Here is a 21,252-nt window from a genome sequence, read left to right as displayed (position 1 = left end):
AGGTGACCTGTGGGGGCCCGTGGCTGGCTCCAGGAAGGCTTGGCTCCAGGCTGGAGCTCACTAGAAGGAACCATGGGGTGCACCATGGGGTGCAGGGCTGGGTTACCTGGGCACTGCAAACGTGGTCCACAGAGACCAGGCCCCGACACAGGCAGAGCCTAACCCCAGCAGCCTCAGAGCTGAATTATGGGACCCCCCAACCTCCAGGGAGAAACAGCTGAGTCAAACAGGGGGACGAGAATAGGTTCAAAACATAAATTTGGGGGCTGGAGAGACAGTACAGTAGATAATTGGGTAAGGCATTTGCCTTGCCGTGACCAATCCATGTTCTATTACCAGCATCCCATACAGTCCCCTGAGCACTGCCAGGAGTAATTCCTGAGTATTGCCAGGTGTGGTCCAAAAACACACACACACTTATGTATGTATATACATATATATGTACGTATATTATATATTATGATGGATATAAAATTTATTGTTACTATTTTTGACATATTGAATACATCACGGGTAGCTTGCCACGCTCTGCCATATGAGCGAGATATCCTCGGTAGCTTGCAGGCTCTGAGAGGGGCAGAGGCTTATATATCTGAGCCGGAGGTGGTTTGTGGGTGTATCTCCCATATACCTAACTTTTGGCCTTTAATTTCTTGGTAAACTTGGCCCCAAGTTGTTGGGGTCTGGCCAAAGGCACAGCAGCAATTTTGGGGTATCTGGAAGTCTGAAGGCACCATCAAGCTGCTGATGCACTCACCCCACAGGTACAGGTTGACCTGCTGGCTCTTCCTGTTCCTGGAGCAAGCAGACACCTTTCAGCTACACTGGCACGTGACAGGGACGAATGGAAACGTTACTGGTGGCCGCTCAAGCAATGGATGAGCAACAGGATGACAGTGATAGTGATACAGTAATATACAATTTATGTATTTATATATTATTTATATGACACAGATACAATTTCTATATTATATGTACATATATATATTTTTTTACAGAGAGCCAAGTGGATAAGGATTAAAAATCAGCATTTTGGGGGCCAGTGAAGGTAGATCAGTATGCTAATACACATGCTTCACATGCGTGAGGTCTCGGTTCAATCCCCAGCATCACATGGTGCCTTGAGCACGGTGGAAGTGAACCCTAAGCGCTGAGCCAGGAGTAGCCCCCACATACCACCAGATGTGAAACACCCTCCCTGAAAAGCATTCCCCAACCTACCGGTATGCCACAGTACATTAGAATAATGTATTTCAGAGAAAATACTTCAAAACACTTAAAATTCTTGCATGAGGCCAATGGGAGAGTTGAAAGGACTGAGTAGAGGCTTTGCATTCGGGGCGTCCAGGACTGACCTCTAGCAGCTATGGTCCCCTGAGCACTATTGGGAGCACCCTCCGCACCTACAGCCCTGGGCTGGGAACTGCCCCTCCCCACCCCAGCATTGTAGGATGTGCTCTCCAAACCAACAAAAATAAAATAACATTAAATATGTATAGCCAGGGCTTACTTGTTTTTTCAAGGCCGTGTTCTCCCTTAAACGCTTGAACATAGCACCCCCTCCCTCCGCATTTACCACTCTGAAGAAATCTGTGTTCTTTTTTTACCTTTATTTTGGGGAGTATGAGATTACACTCAGCTTCCTCCTGACTCTGTGTTCAGGGATTAATCCTGTTAATAGTTGAAGGACCATATGTGGTGCCAGGGATTAAACCTGGGATAGCCACGTGCCAGGCAAGAGCCGTACCCATGGTACTAACTCACCTGCCCCCAGCCATGTTCTCTCTTGAACATGTATTCCTCACTTCCTTTCCCCTCACATCTTTGTTTTTTTTTTTGCTTTTTTTGGGGGGGTCACACCTGGCAATGCACAGGGGTTACTCCTGGCTCATGCACTCAGGAATTACTCCTGGCAGTGCTCGGGGGACCAAATGGGATGCTGGGAATTGAACCCGGGTCGGTAGTGAGCAAGGCAAACACCCTACCCACTGTGCTATTTCTCCAGCCCCATGCCTCACATCTTTTTAAGAAAATTTCTTTTGATACACACACACACACACACACACACACAAACACACACACACACACACACACACACTCTTAAGCAGTATTTAAGACAGTTACTTCTCTCATTTTCCTCCTTCTAGGTAAGAGCACCAAGCAGGACTTACCAAAGGCAGACGTTCCCACAGATCATGGCGATGGCATTGTTCCAGCCATACACCGCCACTGGGAAGTTGAACGCCGTGATGATCCCAACCAGGCCCACGGGGTTCCACTGTTCAATGAGTGCATGGCCAGGTCCTGCGGGCACAGGGAGGCACATGACAAGCTGAGCAGGTTAATCCAATGCAGGTTCATGTTCAGCAGAAACAAGTCCGGAATCTTTCCATTTCACAGCCAAGATACAACGTGGGGGTGCCAGATGCCTTGTGGTGCAGTGAGATGATTTGACATGGCTATGGGCAGTGGGTACAGTCGCCCATATATGACACAGCCTGCTACTCCTGCCCTACCGTGCAAACACCCACTGTGTCTCTGAGCTGCATAGGGACTGGGTGTAGGTTGGGTAACTCAGTCCCTCCTGGGAGAGTGTGAAGAAGGGTGCTCGGGACAGGGCCATCCCTCCTAGGGGAGGCTTTCTGAGGACCGTGGTCAGAAGAGAACCTTCCTCCCTGCAAATGGAGGGCACAGGCCAGTCTCAACACACCCACCCTCTTAAAGCTAACAGAATTGCATGCTGATACTGCTATTATGTGACTTCCCCCAATAAAGTCACATTCCACCCTCCTATTATACTACGACAGGCTTGAGCGTAAGGTGGAATCTTCCAGGTCAAGGTGAAAGCACTATCACCATCTGAACCTCACAATCTGCTGCCTCTAGCCCATTTCCCGCACCCCCCCCAGGCTTTTTGGGCTACACCTGGCTTTTCCTTGGTCACTCCCAGGGGGTTCACAGAACCTGGGCCGCCTGCATGCAAAGCATAGGCTTGGCCTTTGAGCCATCTCTTGGCCCTGCCCTCTCTTCTTTCCTTTCCCCCATGAGACGGGCGTCCTATCACGTACAACCCTCTGGTGTCTGGATTATTGTTGCGGGAACCCTGGAGATAAAGTCCAAATCTTCCAGGACAGGAAAGTTCTCATCCTGAAGAGCCTTCTCTACCCCTTCTCTCCCTCTCTATCCTTTCTCTCCCTCTCTACCCCTTCTCTCCCTCCAGGTGCTGCCTTCCAGTAGCTGGAACAAGAGTTTTAGGGAATATTGTTTGTTTGCTTGGTTTGGGGTCTACACCTGGCAGTACTCAGGGCCTATTTCTGGCTCTGAGCTTAGGGACCACTCCTGGCAGGCATGTGGGATCATATGGGATGCCAGGGAACAAACCGGGCTTGGCCACATGCACAGTAAACAGCTTACCCACTGCACTATCACTCCAGCTCCCTAAGAACAGAAAACTGTTTTAAGGATTTCTTGGAGCTGGAGACTTAGTGCAAGTGTCAAGGTGCTGATGTTGCCTGCGGCCAGCAGCTCGGGGGACTGTGTCCCCTCACTGTTTGATCATCGCCCGAGAATGACCTCTGGCTCTGCTCAAGGATCCTCTGTGGGATCTGGACCCTTCCCCAGTGTGTGGACCCTCAGCCACCACACTGTATGATTTGTTTTTGTTTTGGGGTCACACCTGCTGATGCTCAGATGCTCAGAGGTTACTCCTGGCTCTGCACTCAGGAATCACGACTCCTGGCAGTGCCAAAGGGACGACGTGGGATGCCCGGTTTGAACCCGGGTCAAACACCCTCCCCACTGTACCATCATTCCAGCCCCATCCACCGCACTGTAAGAGTCCCCCTCCTGGCACAGTGGGGCATTCAGCAACAAGTCTAGCAAAGGGAGGGAAGGCACCCAATCAGTTCTTCTCCTGATTGTCAGTGTAACATAATTCCCATCGAGAAATTTTTGGAAAATACAGAGAAGCAGAAAGACCATCACGACCATCAGTGGCTCTGCACTGCAGAGATGACCTCTGTCGCTCCTGGGATATATTCCCATTTGCATCTCCAGGACAGACACTGGGATGCCCATTTGGCCCCTTCAGCACTATGGACACGACACGTCACCTCAGTCTCATTCTCAGCACTGAAAGCTGAGCTGCAGGTGTCAGGGATGAGCCCTGAGCACTGCTGGGTGTGGCCAAAAAACAAATAACAACAACAAAAGGATATTTTTCTGCTTTTCTTAGAACATTGGGCAAATTCTCTACTTGTATACAAAGAGTTGGAGTAGTCATTTTTAGATATAGTTACTGTCCTTAATAACACAAAATAGTGATTTTCAATATCTAATGCTAAATTTCATTTCATTCAACATTTAAAAAAACACATTTTTTTCAATATTTTCAATAAAGCCCCACCAGGGGTAATTCCTAAGCACAGAGCCAGGAGTAACTCCTAAGAATCCCTGATTATAGCCAAAAAAAAGATCAGTAAACTGGCCAGAGTGATAGTACAGTGAGTAAGATTCTGCTTTGTATGTGGCTGGTCCAGGTTTAATCCCCAGCATCCCATCTGATCCCCAAGTCTGCCAGGAGTGATCCTTGAGCTCGAGTCAGGAGTTAGCCCTTGGCACTGCTATGTACCCACACATATACATCCTGCCCCAAGAGGAAAAAAATCTTGGAATTTCTATTAAGTATAAGTGCTTTTCAATTATCTTCAAATGGCTCCCAAGATGCATAAGTAACTAACTCACTTGGCAAAACATTCCCATAAAAAATCATCTTGGGGAGGGGCGGGCTGGAGCAATAGCACATTAGGTAGGGCATTTGCCTTGCATGCGGCCCACCTGGGTTCAATTTCCAGCATCCCATATGGTCCCCTGAGCCCGCCAGGGGTGATTCCTGAGTGCAGAGCCAGGAGTAACCCCTGTGCATCACCAGGTGTGACCCAAAAAGCAAAAAAAAAAAAAAAAAGAAAAAAATCATCTCTGGGCTGGAGCAATAGCACAGCAGGTAGGGCATTTTCCTTGCACACAGTCAACCCAGATTCAATTCCCAGCATCCCATATGGTCCCCCAAGAACCAACCAGGAGTAATTCCTGAGTGCATGAGCCAAGAGTAATCCCTGTGCATTGCCAGATGTGACCCAAAAAGAAAAAAAAAATCATCTCACCCAAAGATGTGACAACGCCAAGTTTTATCTTTAGAAAGCTAAAATAGGGGCCGGATCGATAGCACAGAGGGTAGGGCATTTGCCTTGCATGCAGCCGACCCGGGTTCAATCCCCGGCATCCCATATGGTCCCCCAAGCACCGCCAGGAGAAATTCCTGAGTGCAAAGCCAGGAGTAACCCCTGAGCATCGCTGGGTGTGACCCAAAAAGCAAATAAATAAATAAATAAAATGTAAAAATTTTTTTAAAAAAAAAAAGAAAGCTAAAATAGAGTGTCTTGATTTGATGTTTTCACCTATCTTAATATGCATTTCTTGGTAGAGAAGTAAAGATGTTTTATATAGAGAAGCTATTCACATTCCCCTTTTACAAACTGTTCACCATTTTTGCTTTTTTGAACTTTCTGTATCAGAGTACGAGACTCTTGGCTGAACTGACTCCACTGCTTACTTTCAGAAGGCAGGATGGGTCCCCCGATCATGCGCGACAAGCCAACAGCATAATCACAAATGTCCACGTACTCTTGAACTTCTCCTATACCTTCCACTAAGATTTTCCCCATCTCCAAAGATACCTAAAAATACAAAAAGCCAAGCAGCATTTTCCAGCATAGTTCAAGTTGTGTTTTGCTTTCAGTGAAGCAAGTTAGTTTTTATTGGACGAAACTTGGATGTGAGAGGAAAGGAATGCATGCTGAAAAGGGAACATGAGCCTGAAGCAGCAAGCAAGCAGAGAGACATGTTTAAGGGAGAACATAGGCCTGAGAGAACAAGCCCTGAGTTGAAGTTTTACACACTGAACTGATGGGTGTGAAGAGACAGTACATCAGGTAAGGTGACTGCTTTGCAAGAGCTGACCCAGGTTCAATCCCCGGCATCCCCTATGATCCCCTGAGCCCACCAGGAGTGATTCCTGAGTGCAGAGCAGGACTAAGCCTGGAGCATCGCCAGATGTGGCCCCAAAAGAGAAAACAAACAAAAAACATTAAATTGATGAGGTGGTGTGCTAGAAGGCAAAACATGTTGTGTCTGCTTTGTGAAGGGAATAATCTTCAGGAAAGGGGCCCAGAGACAGTACAGCAGCTACGGTGCATGCGACCAACCCAGTCCAATCCATCCAATGCTGGGGTTCTCCCAAGCACCCCAGGAGTGATTCCTGAGCATCTCTGGATATGCCCAAGAACAGAAAACAAACAACAACAATAAAAAAGATTTTAAATGTATAAATAGGGACTGGAGAGATACGTCAAAGGGCTGGACCAGAGGTTTTGCATGAAGATAACTCAAGTTTGATTCCCAGCACTATATGCTTCCCCGAAGCACCTCCAAGAGTGACCCACGAGCACTGAGCAAGGAGTCTCTGAGAACCACCAGGTATGGCCCATAAAACAAAAGCAAGCAGGGCTGGAGTGATAGCACAGTGCGTAGGGTGTTTGCCTTGCACGCGGCCGACCCGGGTTCAATTCCCAGCATCCCATATGGTCCCCTGAGCACCACCAGGAGTAATTCCTGAGTGTAGAGCCAGGAGTAACCCCTGTGCATGCCGGGTGTGACCCAAAAAATAAATAAAAACAAACAAGCAAAACAAAAAAAAACAAAACTAAAGCAAGCATATATATTGTTTTCTTAAAACTCACAATTTGGGATGGAGCTATAGTACAGCAGAAGGGGGTGCTCCCCTTGCATGTAGTCAACACATGTTTGAACCCCAATACCCCATATGGTCCCCCAAGCCATCAGGAGTGACCCCTGAGAGCAGACCAGAAGTAAGCCTTGAGCACTGTTAGGTGTGGTCAAAAAAAAAAAATCACGGGACTGGATTGATAGCACAGCGGGTAGGGCGTTTGCCTTGCACGCGGCCAACCCGGGTTCGAATCCCAGCAGCATCCCATATGGTCCCCTGAGCACCGCCAGGGGTAATTCCTGAGTGTAGAACCAGGAGTAACCCCTGTGCATCGCCGGGTGTTACCCAAAAAGAAAAAAAAAAATCACAATCTTGCTGAAAGGTGGTAAACTGTTATGCATTCAACCCTATCAGTAACAGGACTGTACATCACAGGACCAATAATTTATTACAAAAAGGGCCTGTCATAGAGCAGGCTGGTGGCTGGGAGAGAAACTGGGGTCATTGGTGGAGAGAAGTCAGAACTGAAGGGATTGCTGTTGGAACATTGTGTGTCTGAAGCCCAGTCATGAACAACTTTGTCATTCACGGTGACTAAATGAAACATTTTAAATTAAAAAAAAATTGTTTTTAATTTTAAATCACATTCCTTGGGCCAGAAAGATGCTCAGTGGGCTGGAGTACATGCTTTGCACTCAGGAGCACTGGGCTTGAGCCTCAGAACCACAGTGAGCAACCTCCAAGCACAGAGCCAGGAAAGCTGCTGGAGCCTGCTGGGTGTAGCCCCAAAGCCAAAACAGACAACCAAACAAAAGCCAGTCTTATACCCCAAAATGCATAACCACCTTATCCCTCCCTCAGAAGGAGGGGAGGAAACTACTGCCGAAACACTTTACCAAGCTTCCAAGTACTTGGATCTTCTCTCGCAAGGCATCACCAATCTGTCTCACTACTTCTCCTCGCTTTGGAGCTGGAATCTGAGGAAAGAATAAAAGCAATGTTGACGTCTGATTCCACGTAAACTCCCATGGGCAGTATGTTATTAGAGAAACATGTTATAAGAGGATGATATACCAGTATCTCAAAGGTGTATTGTCTACACCAAGGTTTTGATATGGTAGAGCCTAAGATCTGCGCAAGAGATCCCGAAAACATACATAGGCCTGAAGAGGGAAGCGTAAGCACTGAGGGAGGGACTGGTTGGGCCCTTAGATAAATAACACAGAGAAAAAAAAGGGAAGAGGCGAGTAGTCCTCTATGCAGCTGTGACCCAGAGATCACCGCCTGCTAACAGTTCCCTGTCCTCAAGGGAAGAGACCAGCTCTCCCAGAGATGGAGGGGAAAATGACACTGCACCACGGAATTTGGAGGGCAGGAGCAAGTAGCACGCTCCACTCAAACTGTTTCATGAGATAAGGTCTGTATTTTTCCAGGACTGTCTGCAATTAGGTTCATTTAAGGGAAATACCTGAGGCCAGAGCCATAGAACATTGGGCAGGGCCCTTGCCTTGTGCACAGCTGACCCACGTCCGATCCCCAGTATCCCATATGGCCCCCAGAGCACTGCCAAGAGTAACTCAAGGGGGCTGGAGCAATAGCACAGTAGGTAGGGTATTTCCCTTGCATGTGACCGACCTGGGTTCGATTCCCAGCATCCCATATGGTCCCCCGAGCTCCAGGAGTAATTCCTGAGCACAGAGCCAGGAGTCACCCCTGTGCATTGCTGGGTATGACCCAAAAAGAAAAACAAAAAAGAGTAACTCAAGTTCAGAGCAGGAGTAACCCCTGAGCATCAGTAGAGCAGCACCCCCACCCCCACCCCCAAATAAACCATTTCTGGCCAGGGATGTGGTTCAGTGGCCTGTGTGAAGCCCTGGGTTCAAGTTTTCATTATACCTCCACCACCACCCCGCACACACACATACACCCCCCCACACACACACACACATACACATTGAGATACAACAAGTTGTGGTATTGCCGTGTATAGGAGGGGTGCTGAGGAGAGCTCAGTCCCATGCTCAAGGTTCACTCCCAGCCCGGGTGGTACAGCCCTGTAGTAATGGGCACTACAAAGAAGCACTCAAGTCATGGAGTTGACTTGAGCCCACCAACACAATAATTTCTATAAATTACCTTTCCATATTTTTATATTTTGTTTCCCTTTTCCTTAGGGAAAAACATTCCTGAGCAGGAGAGACAGTTCAACATGCCCGCACATGCTATGCATGCAAGCAGCCCACAGCATTTGGACCCCGGCCACCACGAGGTCCCCAGAGCACCACCAGGAGTGACCCCCTGAGCACCATGCTGAGAGCAGCCCCTGGCAGGTGTGTGACTCCCCCTGCCCCTCCCCGCAAAACAAAGAGAACCAAGAGACAAAAATGTTGCCTTTGGAAATTTCCATGCTTAGCCAAGGGAACAAACTAAACAGAGGTTTCTCCTCATCTGGGCAAGGCCAGCCAAAAGCGTCCAGGCCAGCAGTCCCAGAGCGATGTGCAGCCAGGAGGAGGGCAGCAGCTTTGATCTGCCCCTGGTCAGAACGTCAGAACATCGCGGTGTCTCAGGCACCGCCCCATTGGCAAGAACCAATACAAGATCCCACCAGCCAGTTGCGTCCCAAACCTTTGAGCTCAATTGCTTCATTCACGTTCTTTTTATTTTTCAACCTGGCAGTATTCTGGGGGCTACTCCTGACTCAGTGTTCAGGGGATCACCCTCTGCAGTATGGGGGGGACCAAACAGTACTAAGGATCGGACCCGAGACTCCCCATTGGAAAGCATGTGCTCAGCCTGCCGAGCTATTTCTCTGGCCCATGAACTCAGAATCTAACAAGTGGGAACCCCAACGCCCCAGAAAAACACTCTGTTCCCACTAACTCACCCCCACTCAACTGGAAGATCTAAAATGTATGAGTCATGTGAGAAAGAATGTTAGACGCAATGTTCGGGCAGCTGGTTGGATTGATGTTCCTGCAAAATGCTGAAGTGAGAAGGACAGTTCAATGGGTTGAATGCTTGTTCTGCACGTAGGAGCACAGAGGAGTGTGGCCCCAAGCACTGCTGGGTCGGCTCCAACCCATTCCCCGAAAAACAGAAATAAAGAGCAGACTGCCAACTGAGGCTCTTAATGCAAAAACAGCAACAAGCTCAAAGAAGTACTACGGTGTAGGGACGGAGACACAGCTCAAAGCATTGACGTACATGCTGGGCATGTAGAAGACGCCAAGTTGAATCCTCACTACCACATGCCCACCCCCCAGCTCCCTACCCCACCCCTGCCACAGGACCACGGGGGGTTGTTCTGGTAGACCCCACTAGGCCCAAGCAGCATTGCACTTAAAACTGCTGGGCCGCCATGTATCACTGGGAATCAGAATAACAATAGTCCTAGTAACAATGCACTGATATAGGCTCTTCTACTGTGTGCTACACTAGTACAGATCACCAGTTGGTAATAGAGAAAACTTAGAATGAGTGATGAGTGGGGAATGAGAACTCTTAAGATATTCTACTCTTCTGACTGCCTAAGAGGTCTGGAACAAACGCCACAGAGTAACTGTCACACTTTGGGGACAAGGACTATCAAGCTGGACTTGAGCTGAAAGCAATCAAGGCCCTGAAGACTCAGGAAAAAAAATTTACCTAGCTTAGACAAAAGAGACAGTACAGTGAGTAGGGCACTTGTGTTGAACGCCCCTGACCTGGGTTCAATCCCCAGCACTCATATAGTCCCCTGGCTCACCCAGGGGTGATCCCCGAGCACAGAGCCAGGAGTAAGCCCTGAAGATTTTGGCTACCCCTTAACTGCATGAAAGCATTTAGGATTGAGAGTCTGTGTCAGGAAAATAAGCATCACCTTATTTTCTATGCCCCCTCCCCTTCCCCCTTTATTGCTGCAATGACCAGGGGTCACACTCATGCTTGGGGGTGGAGCTTGCACACCTGACCCTGTAGCATGGCAGGGTGCTCACATTTCTAGCTGTGGTGCTCACAGGCACTGCACACGTTGGTTGTGGTGCTCACACACCCCAGCTGCAACCACCTGAGCTCACGCACGCTTCTGTCCCAAACAAGAGATGCTGGGACCGAGCTTAGCACATGTCAATGGCACCAGGGATCAAACTCAGCCTTGTGCTCACACTTTGGCAAGTGAAAACTTCTCTGTAGAGAAGTCTAAACTCTCTGTGACGGGGCACACTCACCTCACCTTTGTTGATTCTGCACCTAAAAGACCTTATTTCTCTTTCAAACCCAGGGTCCCCAACTCCTTCTCCTTAGTTTGGGAAGATACATAAGCCTTGTCTATCTGCATTTGTATCTCATATCTCTGGTGTGCTTGAGGTCCACAAGTGCAAAATTAAAATTTTGCTTTCTTCAGTTAATCTATCTTATATTAATTTAATTATGAAACCAGCGGGCTGGAGTGATAGCACAGTGGTAGGGCCTTCGCCTTTCACGCGGCTGACCCGTATTCGATTCCTCCACCCCTCTTGGAGAGCCCGGCAAGCTACCGAGTGTATCGTGCCCACACGATAGAGTCTGGCAAGCTACCCGTGGTGTATTGGATATGCCAAAAACAGTAACAATAAGTCTCTCAATGAGAGACGTTACTGGTGCCCGCTCGAACAAATCAATGAACAACGGGATGACAGTAACAGTGACAGTGATGAAACTAGTGACAGAACCTAGGAGGCAATAAGAGAAAAATTCCCTTCCTTTAAACTGTAACCTAAAATGACTCTTAAAAATTAATCTATTTAGTACAGCAGGTAAGGCACTTGCCTGCACATGGCCAACCTGTCTTCGGTCTTCGGCACCCTAGATGGTCCCCCAAGCACCACCAGGAAAGAACCCTGAGTGCAGAGTCAGGAGTAAACCCTGAGCACTGCCAGGGGTGGCCCCGCTCAAGAAAAAAAAAAAAAAGGGGGGTCAGAACAACAATAAAGCAGGTAGGTCATTTGCAGGCACGAAGCTGACCTGGTTAAATCACTGGTACTTCATACAGTCTCCTATTCCCGAGTGCAGAGCCAGGAATAACCTCTGAGCACCGCTGGGTATGGCCCAAAAAACAAACAGATCAAAAAAAAAAATAATAATAATAATAATAATAATATTTTTTATGTTCAAAGACTTTTTTTCTCTCTCATACATGCACAGCATACACTTGACCCATGAGCTACATCCCTGGCTCTCAAAAGTATTTTTTGACAGTATATAAAGGAACCCCGAGTGAGGTTAATTTCCAGTCAGAACTAGTCAAAGGGAAAGCCATTCTTCGCGTTTTTGACACAAAGTAGGTTCCTAAGCGTTAAAATGTATCCAGCCCAGGGCTTCCTTCCAAGTCCGCTCTCCCCACGGTTCCCAGAGCAATCCATCAGCCCTCAGAGAAAACTGCTGGCTCAGCAGCCCTGGGTCGGCACACTTGCACAGGCCCGGTGCCAGGCTTCCTGCAGGCCCAGCCAATGATTAACTCAACCTAACCCTCTGATAGAAAAGGAGAAGGGGGTGAGCCTGTAGGCAAAACCTGGTTTCCCCTTTTACAATAAAGCACCCAGAGCAGAGAAACTCAGGGCAGTCCCAAAGCCTCAGGCCTAAAATCTTTGCTGCCCGGTGCACGAAAGAGAAAGGAGAAGGGAGCCCTTTCTCCCAGAATCCAGATCCAAGCAGTGGCCGTCCAGAGAGACCCCGCCCGCCTCCAGTAAAGCTCTACACTTGCTCAGCTACCCGCAGCTGCAGACCCAGAGGCCTGTCCGGGCCAGACCAGAGCAGCAACGCCAGCACAGCGATAGCACAGCGGGGAGGGCATTTGCCTTGCACAAGGCCGGCCCGGGTTCAAGTCCCAGCATCCTGTATGGTTCCCTCGAGCACCGCCAAGAGTAATTCCTGAATGCACGGGCCAGGAGTAACGGCTGTGCCTCGCCATGTATGACCCAAAAAGGGAAAAAAAAAAAAAAAAAAGGGAATGTTATTCCTAAAAAACAACAGCAGCAACTCCAGCCCCTGCCCACTGAAAAGCCACTGCATGCAGCCGTGACTGTGGGGTCACTGCTCTTTGGACCAGGAGGAGGAGCTCCTATGATCCTCCCTCACAAACAGACTGGCAGGGGGGAGGGAAGGGCAGAATCCAACAGGCAGGTTTAGCATTTGGGCCTGGCTTTTTTCTTGCTCCATTATCCATCAGGCCAAGGAACTTTGGTTGGAATATCAAAGGTTTATAGCATGTCCGGGCTATATCAGTAGTTATTTTGTTTTTGTTTTTTGCTGTTGTTATCAGGGCCATGCTGGGTAGTACTTGGGGCTCATGGCCTCTCTGAGGGGTACTGGGATGGGGGGGTATGGAGGGGGTACGGGTGGTGTTAGAGATGGATTCCTCCTAGGCATGTGTTAAATCATTTGAACCACATCCCCAGCCCCTAGTGCAGAACAGTATCCACTTAAAACGCCCAATTTACTGAAGGGTAAATATGGAGAAAGCATTACCCTAGGCCATAACAGATATTACCATAGCACACCCCCCCCACACACACACACACCAGGAGCTGCCATTTCTACTAGGGAGCACTGGGCAGCTCATCTGGTGTCACTTACTCACGCTGCAGCTACAAAGGAAGTCCCTGTGCCCTCTTCAGTGGCACAGTCAAGGTAAGGATATCACACTTACATCCGCCCAGACTTGCCATGCTTCTCTTGCTTTCTTCATGGTTTCCTCATAGTCAGCTATGCTGGCCTAAATTAAGAATCCAGGGAAGACATAGGGAAAGGAGAGAAACATGATGAGCTCCTTCTGGAAGTCCTACTGTTCTTAGAAAAGAACTGGGAAAATCTCTGGGCGACCTTTATGATTTCAGGTTAGGAATGATATCCACAGAGCTGGGCCTTCCAAAATACAGAACCCAGGGGCTGGAGCAATAGCACAGTGGGTAGGGCATTTGCCTTGCACGCGGTCTACCCAGGTTCGTTTCCCAGCGTCCCATATGGTCCCCTGAGCACCGCCAGGAGTAATTCCTGAGTGCATGAGCCAGGAGTAACCCCTGTGCATCACCGGGTGTGACCCAAAAAAACTCCCTCCCCCAAAAAAATAAATAAATAAATAAAATTAAAAAAATAAAAAAAGATACAGAACCCAGGGGTTGGAGCGATAGCACAGCAGGGAGGGCATTTGCCTTGCACGCGGCCGACCCGGGTTCGATTCCCAGCATCCCATATGGTCCCCTGAGCACCGCCAGGAGTAATTCCTGAGTGCATGAGTCAGGAATAACCCCTGTGGATCACCAGTGTGACCCAAAAAGAAAAAAAAAGTACAGAACCCAGGAAGACAAGGTAGAATCTGGCTGTTGCTTTGTGTGATCCTTGTTTCTCTCCGCCAGGTCTCCCGGCCTCATCAGAGGAGCACTGGAAATGCAGAATCTCACTTGGAGATGTCTCTCTTAGAAACGCAGACTGCCAGTTGGACTTAAGAATTCAGATTGCACAGAGCCAGAGAGCTCACCAGGCGATGTGCTTTTTCTGCATGCAGGAGGCCAGAATTTGACTGATTCCTGGCACTGCTCCACGTATCCAAAGAGAATCACTGGTATGGCACCCCAAGCCAAATATAAAACAAAGAATTTGGGGTATGGGGGGGATGGGGAGATGCAAAAACACTGGCCTAGGGGTGCACTCCCCTCCCCAGATTTCATCATGTTCACCTTATTTGAGACACACACACCCCTCCCACACACACACATGTGGGCCATCTCTCCCAGTTTAAAATAGCAAATGAAAAAGAAACACACATTCTTTGTGTCATTCTGCAATGCTCTTAATCTGGCAGTTTGAATTAAAAAAAAAAAAAAAACTTACCTGTCTGACTCTGGCTATTGGTTCATTGTTTGCAGGGCAATAGGTTGTGATAACCTTTGGGAAGAAAAAAAAAGTGGCCATCATTTCTTGAGAAAGATAAACCTCCCTAAACAAAGGGAAATAAAACAAACAGGAAGGAAAAAAACAAAATACTGGTATCCAAACTGGATATTTAAACTAATTGCTATAAATAAGATACTCTACAGGGTTTGTATAACTTTATGGGGGATAGGTTATGAGGTGGAGGGTCTCACACATGCAAGATGAATGCTAAGCTACATCCCATCCCAATGTGTTTTTCGTTCTAAATATTGGGAACCACCCTCAAGAGCTAAATATTAGGTATATAAATGAACAGAAAAATTGATGTATCCAGTTATTCCAGCTCTTTTCCATTTACAACAGACCAAAGTAACATGTCTACCCATTTCTTCTCTCCCTTACCCAATGCCCGCGGTCAGAAGGTCAAGGCCAGAAAACCGTGTAAAGGCCAGTTACAGGTAATATAGGCACAGCTTTCAAAGGCCTCAGGAGAAGGTATTTTAGTCGCTAGGCTATTGCTACCAAATGGAATGGAAGAGCCTTAAAGAATAATTAAAGATATTTCCCCCATTTTTGATTATTTATCGCCTTCAGATAACAAAAAAAAAATCCTGTAACTGGGCAGCTTTATTATACAATATTCAACAAAGTTGATGTTGTTGGGTGTTGTATAACATTTTCTGATCAAAGCTCTCCTTTGTACGCAGCTCTCCAGCAAGCAGGTAATCTTACCTTTCCCTTCCTTCACATTCCGTAAGTAAAACTTTTAACGAGCACAAACTGGCCTCCAGCTATGGAGTTGGGCTCTGGGCAATAAAGAAACATGATTCAACCCAGTCCCTTAAGGAAGACCTTAAGGAAGCCCAGCGTTCAAGGAACACAGGCCAAGACGGCAGCAAGTCCAAGTTTGCAGACTCCTAGGGATTTCCGGAGAGAAGACAACACAAACGACACTATCGAACGTTTACCTGCAGGGCGCCTCGGAAGTGGCAGCCACGCTCGAAATAAAAGAAGAAGAAAAAAAAAAAAATCACTGCCACGTCTGCGGCAGTTCTCACGAGAGATAGACAGTAGGACTCCGCCATCAAAGTTTTAAGTAATCGCGGAAATTTAACTCCTACCAGTTCCAGAAGGACAGCGATTCTCCGCAGCAGAGGGGCCCTAGAATCTCCCGGGTACGTCTTAAAGCACCCTAAGAAGTTAACTTTTGCCTCGGCGCTTGCTCTCGAGCAGTGCAAGAACAATGCCCTGCAGCCGCGGGGTTCGGGCCCCGCCCTCCCCAGCCCTCCCGGACCGCAGAGATTTCCCGGGGCGCCCGCGTACCTCTCCCCGGCCTCCCCAGCTTCCGTTATACACGCCCTCGTTTTCCTCGCGGAGCCCCAGCTCCTTCAGCCAAGCGTACTTGGGCTGATTGATGAGCAGGGAGGACATGAAGGCGGCGTTCCCGGGGCCTGCGAGGTTGGACCTCCCGGCAAAGTGCGCGTACAGCGGGCGGGACACGCGCCACATACCGAGGTCAGGACGCGAGCTGCGCCCGCGGCCAGTGGAGCCGCTGAAATAGAGCCCCGCCCCCCTCCCCGGAGAGCCCATTGGGCAGGACTGGCCCCGCCCCACCACCAGGCCCCGCCCCGCCTCCAAGCCCCGCCCTCGGTCCCGCCCCACCCCCACCGCGTGGCCCGGGTCTCCCAGTGAAGCCCCGACCGAACCCGGGCCCGGGACAAAGGGGAGCAGGCGAGAGGAGAGGGTTGCTGCCATCTGGTGAAAGACACCCAGAATCGCGGCACAAGCCAGAAAACCCTTTTCAGCACAATGCTGACTGACTCTGTGTCTGTGTTTGTGTCTGTGTGTGTGTGTCTGTGTCTGTGTGTGTCTGTGTGTTTCTAACCCTTCCATTCAACCAGATGATGGTAGTCCTAAACATCCTACCTTGACTTGCTTCCAAGTAACAAAAAAAGCTGATTTTGCTTCTCTGTTTTGGGGCTACATCTGGGGTGCTGGAGTCTACTCCCAGTGCAGTGCTCCGGAGTCACTCCCCGTGGTGCTCAGGAGACTGTGTAGTGCCAGTAATGAACCCAGAGGCTTTCCATGTGCAATGCTGGCACTCCAACCCTTTCAGCTGTCTTCCCAATAAAGTCAATAACAATTTAAGTGAGAACACATTTAAAATTACCTAATTTTGTTCAGTTGGCTTTTGCTGTTTTTTTGGAGTGAGGGGGGGATTGGGGTTGAGGTCACACCTGGTGTTCAGGGCTTGCTCCTGACTCCGAATTCAGAGATCACCCCTAGCAGGTCTTGGGGGATTATGTGGGGTCCCGGGAATAGACACTGGATCAGACCGTGCAAGGCAAACTCCCTACCTGCTTCAGCCTCCAAAATTACCTTGTTGTAATTACTGTAAGCTTGTGCTTTAAAAATTGTATTAATAGAGAAAGTATTTTTTGGAGGAAGGAGGTTAGGGCTTGGGTTACACCTGGCAGTGCTGGAGATCAAACCAGATCCTAGCTAAAGCATGAGACAATTTCAGGAAATACCTCTCCTGCCCAAGAAAGTAAAGACAGAAAAAACTAAATGGAACAAAACAGAAAACGCCAGAAATAGAGTCATATATATAGTATATGTTCGCGAATTTTCTTTTTTTATATTAGTAAATTTTCAGGGCTGGAGCGATAGCACAGCGGGTAGGGCGTTTGCCTTGCACACGGCTGGCCCGGGTTCAACTCCAGAGTCGGGAGTAAGCCTTGAACACCAAGTGTAACCTCTCAGAGAGCCTGACAAGCTACCGAGAGTATCCCACCCTCACAGCAGAGCCTGGCAAGCTCCCCGTGGCATATTCGATATGCCAAAAACAGTAACAACAAGTCTCACAATGGAGACATTACTGGTGCCCGCTCAAGCAAAATCGATGAACAACAGGATTATAGGGCTGCAGAATATTTTCAATGAAGATATCAAGCAAATTCAATGGTGCAAAATAGTCTCCAACAAATGGCGCTGTATTAATTGCTTTTTTTTTTTTTTTGCTTTTCTTTTTTTTTAGCCCCACCTGGGGATGCTCAGGGACCAGTCCTGGTAGTGCTTGGAGAACCATATGGGATGCCGGGATCAAACCTGGGTCGTCTGTGTGCAAGACAAGAGTTTTACTTGCTGTACTGTTTCTCCAGCACTAATTGCATATTTCTATATTTAAAATTTTGAAGATTTTAAAGCAATAGTACAGCCAGTAGGACACTTGCCTTACATGCAACTGACCCGGGTTCAATCTCCAGCACCACATACGGTTCCCTCCCAATCATCAAGAGTGATCCCTGAGCTCAAAGAGGAGTAAGCTCTGAACACTCCCCATTACAATCCAAAAAAAAACAAAAACAACAGTAAAATGAACCTGACTCTACTCACTTCATAGAACAATTGAGTATAGATATAAAGAGCCAAAACTCTACAATTTCCAGAGGAAGTCTATTATGAGAGCTGTCCCCTGCAATATAGGATGTTCCGTTGCATTCCAGGCATCCTACCAACTATAGAACAGGAGTGCCTCTAGGGGCTAGTGGGTATAATAGGTGTGGTGATTGCCTTGCACATGCCGACCTAGGTTCAATCTTAAAACTCATTTTAAAAATATAGTTCAGGACTGGATGGTAGCATAGTGGGTAGGGTGCTTGCCTTGCACATGGGCAGCCAAGGCTAAATCCCCAGCACCCCATATGATCCCCCAAACCTGCCAGGAGTGATCCCTAAGTGGGGAGCCAGGAGTAAGCACTGAGCATCACTAGGTGTGGCCCCCAAACACGTGTGTGCACATATATGTGCACGTGTGTGTTTACATATATGTGTGTGTATATATATGTATATATATATATTCTTCAGACATTGCCAAATATTTCCTAGAGAATAAAGAGTCCCAAGTTAAGAAACACTGGTTTAGGCAAAGAGTTCTTAGACTGGACACAAAAAAGCATAAATCATAAAGAGCATAAACTGTGCTTTTGCTCTTGTAAAGATGTTTTTGAAAATATGAAAATCACTCATAGATTGATTGGAGTTATTTTTTAATCCTTTTATCATTTATATACATATCTATGATGAAAAGATGTCAAAGCATTTAGCAACTTTGTCCTTTCTCCTGGGGAGTGGGGGTGGGATTTAGAATCTCTAAATTAGGGATTAGGGAAAGCTAAAAGAAACAGGGGCTGGAGAGATAGCACAGTGGGTAGGGCATTTGCCTTGCACACGGCTGGCCCAGGTTCAATTCCCAGCATCTCATATGGTCCCCTGAGCACTGCCAGGAGTAATTCCTGAGTGCAAAGCCAGGAGTAACCCCTGTGCATCGCCAGGTATGACCCAAAAAGCAGAAAAGAAAAAAAGAAACAGGCCTGAGGCTGCTGGTTGGAAGTGTGACACCCTCTCCCTGGGAGAGCCACCTGTTGTATTCTCTTGATTCTAATTGGCTCAAGGGTGAACTTTAAACATGTTTGTCTATTAAGGACCCCAAGCCCACCAAGACAGGCCAGTGGAGACTGTAGAGTCCTTTATGACGACTTCATCACTGCTAAATTGACACACCCTGATGACATTTCTCTGCCATTTTCAGTATATATGATGTATGTTCATGATATACTTCTCAATTGCTCATGTTCAATTCTCCCTCATGAACAAGTGCAAAGTTCCCCCGAACGGTAGTGGGGGGTCTTCTGGGTGTGATCCCTGGAGTGCCGGAGATTGGGGAAGGCAGACAGAGGATCTCTGTTTCCCAGTCTCGTTGACCTGGAGTCATAGGTCACAAAGTTCTGCTTTACCTGGTTCTGTGGGGCTTCACTCATGCGTGAGGTTCAACCCGAGTGTCCGGAAAGTGGCCTGGAGTGTGGTGGTGGCTGGGTAGTGGAGGTTTGATTATTTTTTAATTTTTTATTAGAGAATCACCGTGAGGTACAGTTACAAACTTATGAACTTTCGTGTTTGCATTTCAGTCATACAGTGATCGTTGATGCATCCCTCCACCAGTGCCCATTCTCCTCCACCAATGTTCTCAGTATCCCTCCCACCACCCCCACTCCATTCCACACCACCCCACCCTGCCTTGGTGACCCTTTTGTTCTTTCTACTTTTGGGTGTTGTAGTTTGCCACGAGGCATGGCCTCCTGGCTTGGGGGCGTGACCTACCTGCTTGGGGGCGTGGTCTTCACGGCATGGGGTGTGGCTTCCCTGCCTGGGGCGTGGCCTTCTTGGGGAGAGGCGGGGCCGCTCGGCTTGGGGGCATGGCTTCTTGGCTTGGGGCATGGCCTCCCCACTTGGGGGCGTGGCCTTACTGGTGCAGGGTGTGGCATCTGGGCTTCGAGGCGTGGCCTCCCTGCTTGAAGGCATGGCCTTCTTGGCGCTGGGAATGACCTCCTGGCTTGGGGGCGTGTCCTCCCCGCTTGGGGCGTCACCTTCTTGGAGTGGGGCGTGGCCTCCCAGCTTGGGGGTGTGGCCTTCTTGGTGCGGGGCGTGGTTCCCCAGCTTGGGGGGGTGGCCTCCCAGTTTGGGGCGTGGTCTTCTTGGCGCAGGGCGTGTCCTCCCTTCTTGGTGTGGGGCGTGTCCTCCTGGCTTTGGGCGTGGCCTTATTGGCATGGGGTGTGGCCTCCCTGTGTGGGGGTGTGGCCTTCTTCGCATGGGGCGTGGCCTCCCTGTTTTGGGCGTGGCCTTATTGGCTTTGGGCATGGCCTCTCTGCTTGGGGCGTGGCCTCTCTGCTTGGTGTGTGGCCTTCTTGGCACGGGGCGTGGTCTTGATGCAAACTCTTACAACCTAAGAGATAGGACCTACCATGGGGAAGGACAAACTGAACTGGTCTGAGGACTTAGACTGGGATAAAAGCCTTGCTTGCTCTCAGACACTCTCAGCCCAGAGAACTACGTGTTGGGATCATTGTCTCTTACTATGTTTATCCAAACAACTGCAAGTATTGATAACTTATATAATTAGAGGGAAACATAAAAGCAATGCAGTTATCTCTGGGAGACAGAGTGTCTTCTTGAGTTGATCTCCCTAAGAGAATTTCCTCTGCCAAATGTTTATCTATATAAATGACCAATCACACCTGTCCTTACCTCAACCCCCCCCTTCAGATGTTCTATAAGTATGCTAGCAACTCTGCATTAAACAGGCCATTTTCACCATCAGACTGTGGTCCCCAGACTCCCTGTCTCCCCATCTCTCTGTATCTCTGTTGGGGAGCCCTGGGGAGGTGGTGAGGCGGGGAGGCAACTCAGCGCCACCAAAAGCACATACGTGTCCAGCAGCAGCAGCAGCCCCCGAGGATTATTTTGTGAATTTACATCTGGCGTCCTGGACAGGCCTGAGCCACCAACTGGTGGGCAGCTAAAGGTAAGGACATTGTTCAGTGAGTAATCCTACACATTTAGAGAAGTGAGTAGGAGAACTTATTTTCGGGGTACTGGGGATATGCAGGATCCTAGCAGTATCCCCCCACCCAGAGGAGAGCGGGATAGCAGATTTTCAGGTTTTTGGGGTATTGGGGAGTTAGAATAGCAGCCATAGCCCGTCACTAAGGTGGGACAGAAACAAGCCACCCCAGGCTGTTCCA

The 21,252-nt window shown here is 48.6% G+C and overlaps 1 protein-coding gene across 1 annotated transcript in view; it reads right to left on the bottom strand.

Moving 5' to 3' along the window:
• The window catches only part of ALDH7A1 (aldehyde dehydrogenase 7 family member A1), a 44,564-nt gene extending 28,361 nt beyond the window's left edge, over positions 1-16,203 (bottom strand). Inside the window, exons 1-6 of the mRNA XM_004609820.3 lie at positions 15,995-16,203; positions 14,630-14,683; positions 13,449-13,514; positions 7,681-7,761; positions 5,612-5,735; positions 2,172-2,304 (exon numbers count right to left, since the gene is read on the bottom strand). Coding sequence (XP_004609877.3) covers positions 2,172-2,304; positions 5,612-5,735; positions 7,681-7,761; positions 13,449-13,514; positions 14,630-14,683; positions 15,995-16,180 — 644 coding nt within the window. The 5' untranslated portion in view covers positions 16,181-16,203. The remainder of the gene's footprint in view (positions 1-2,171; positions 2,305-5,611; positions 5,736-7,680; positions 7,762-13,448; positions 13,515-14,629; positions 14,684-15,994) is intronic.
• Between the last annotated feature and the right edge of the window lie 5,049 nt (positions 16,204-21,252).

This window comes from Sorex araneus, chromosome 6 (genome assembly GCF_027595985.1).
Source record: "Sorex araneus isolate mSorAra2 chromosome 6, mSorAra2.pri, whole genome shotgun sequence".
Lineage (NCBI taxonomy): Eukaryota > Metazoa > Chordata > Mammalia > Eulipotyphla > Soricidae > Sorex > Sorex araneus.
This window is presented reverse-complemented; position numbering and strand designations above follow the sequence as displayed.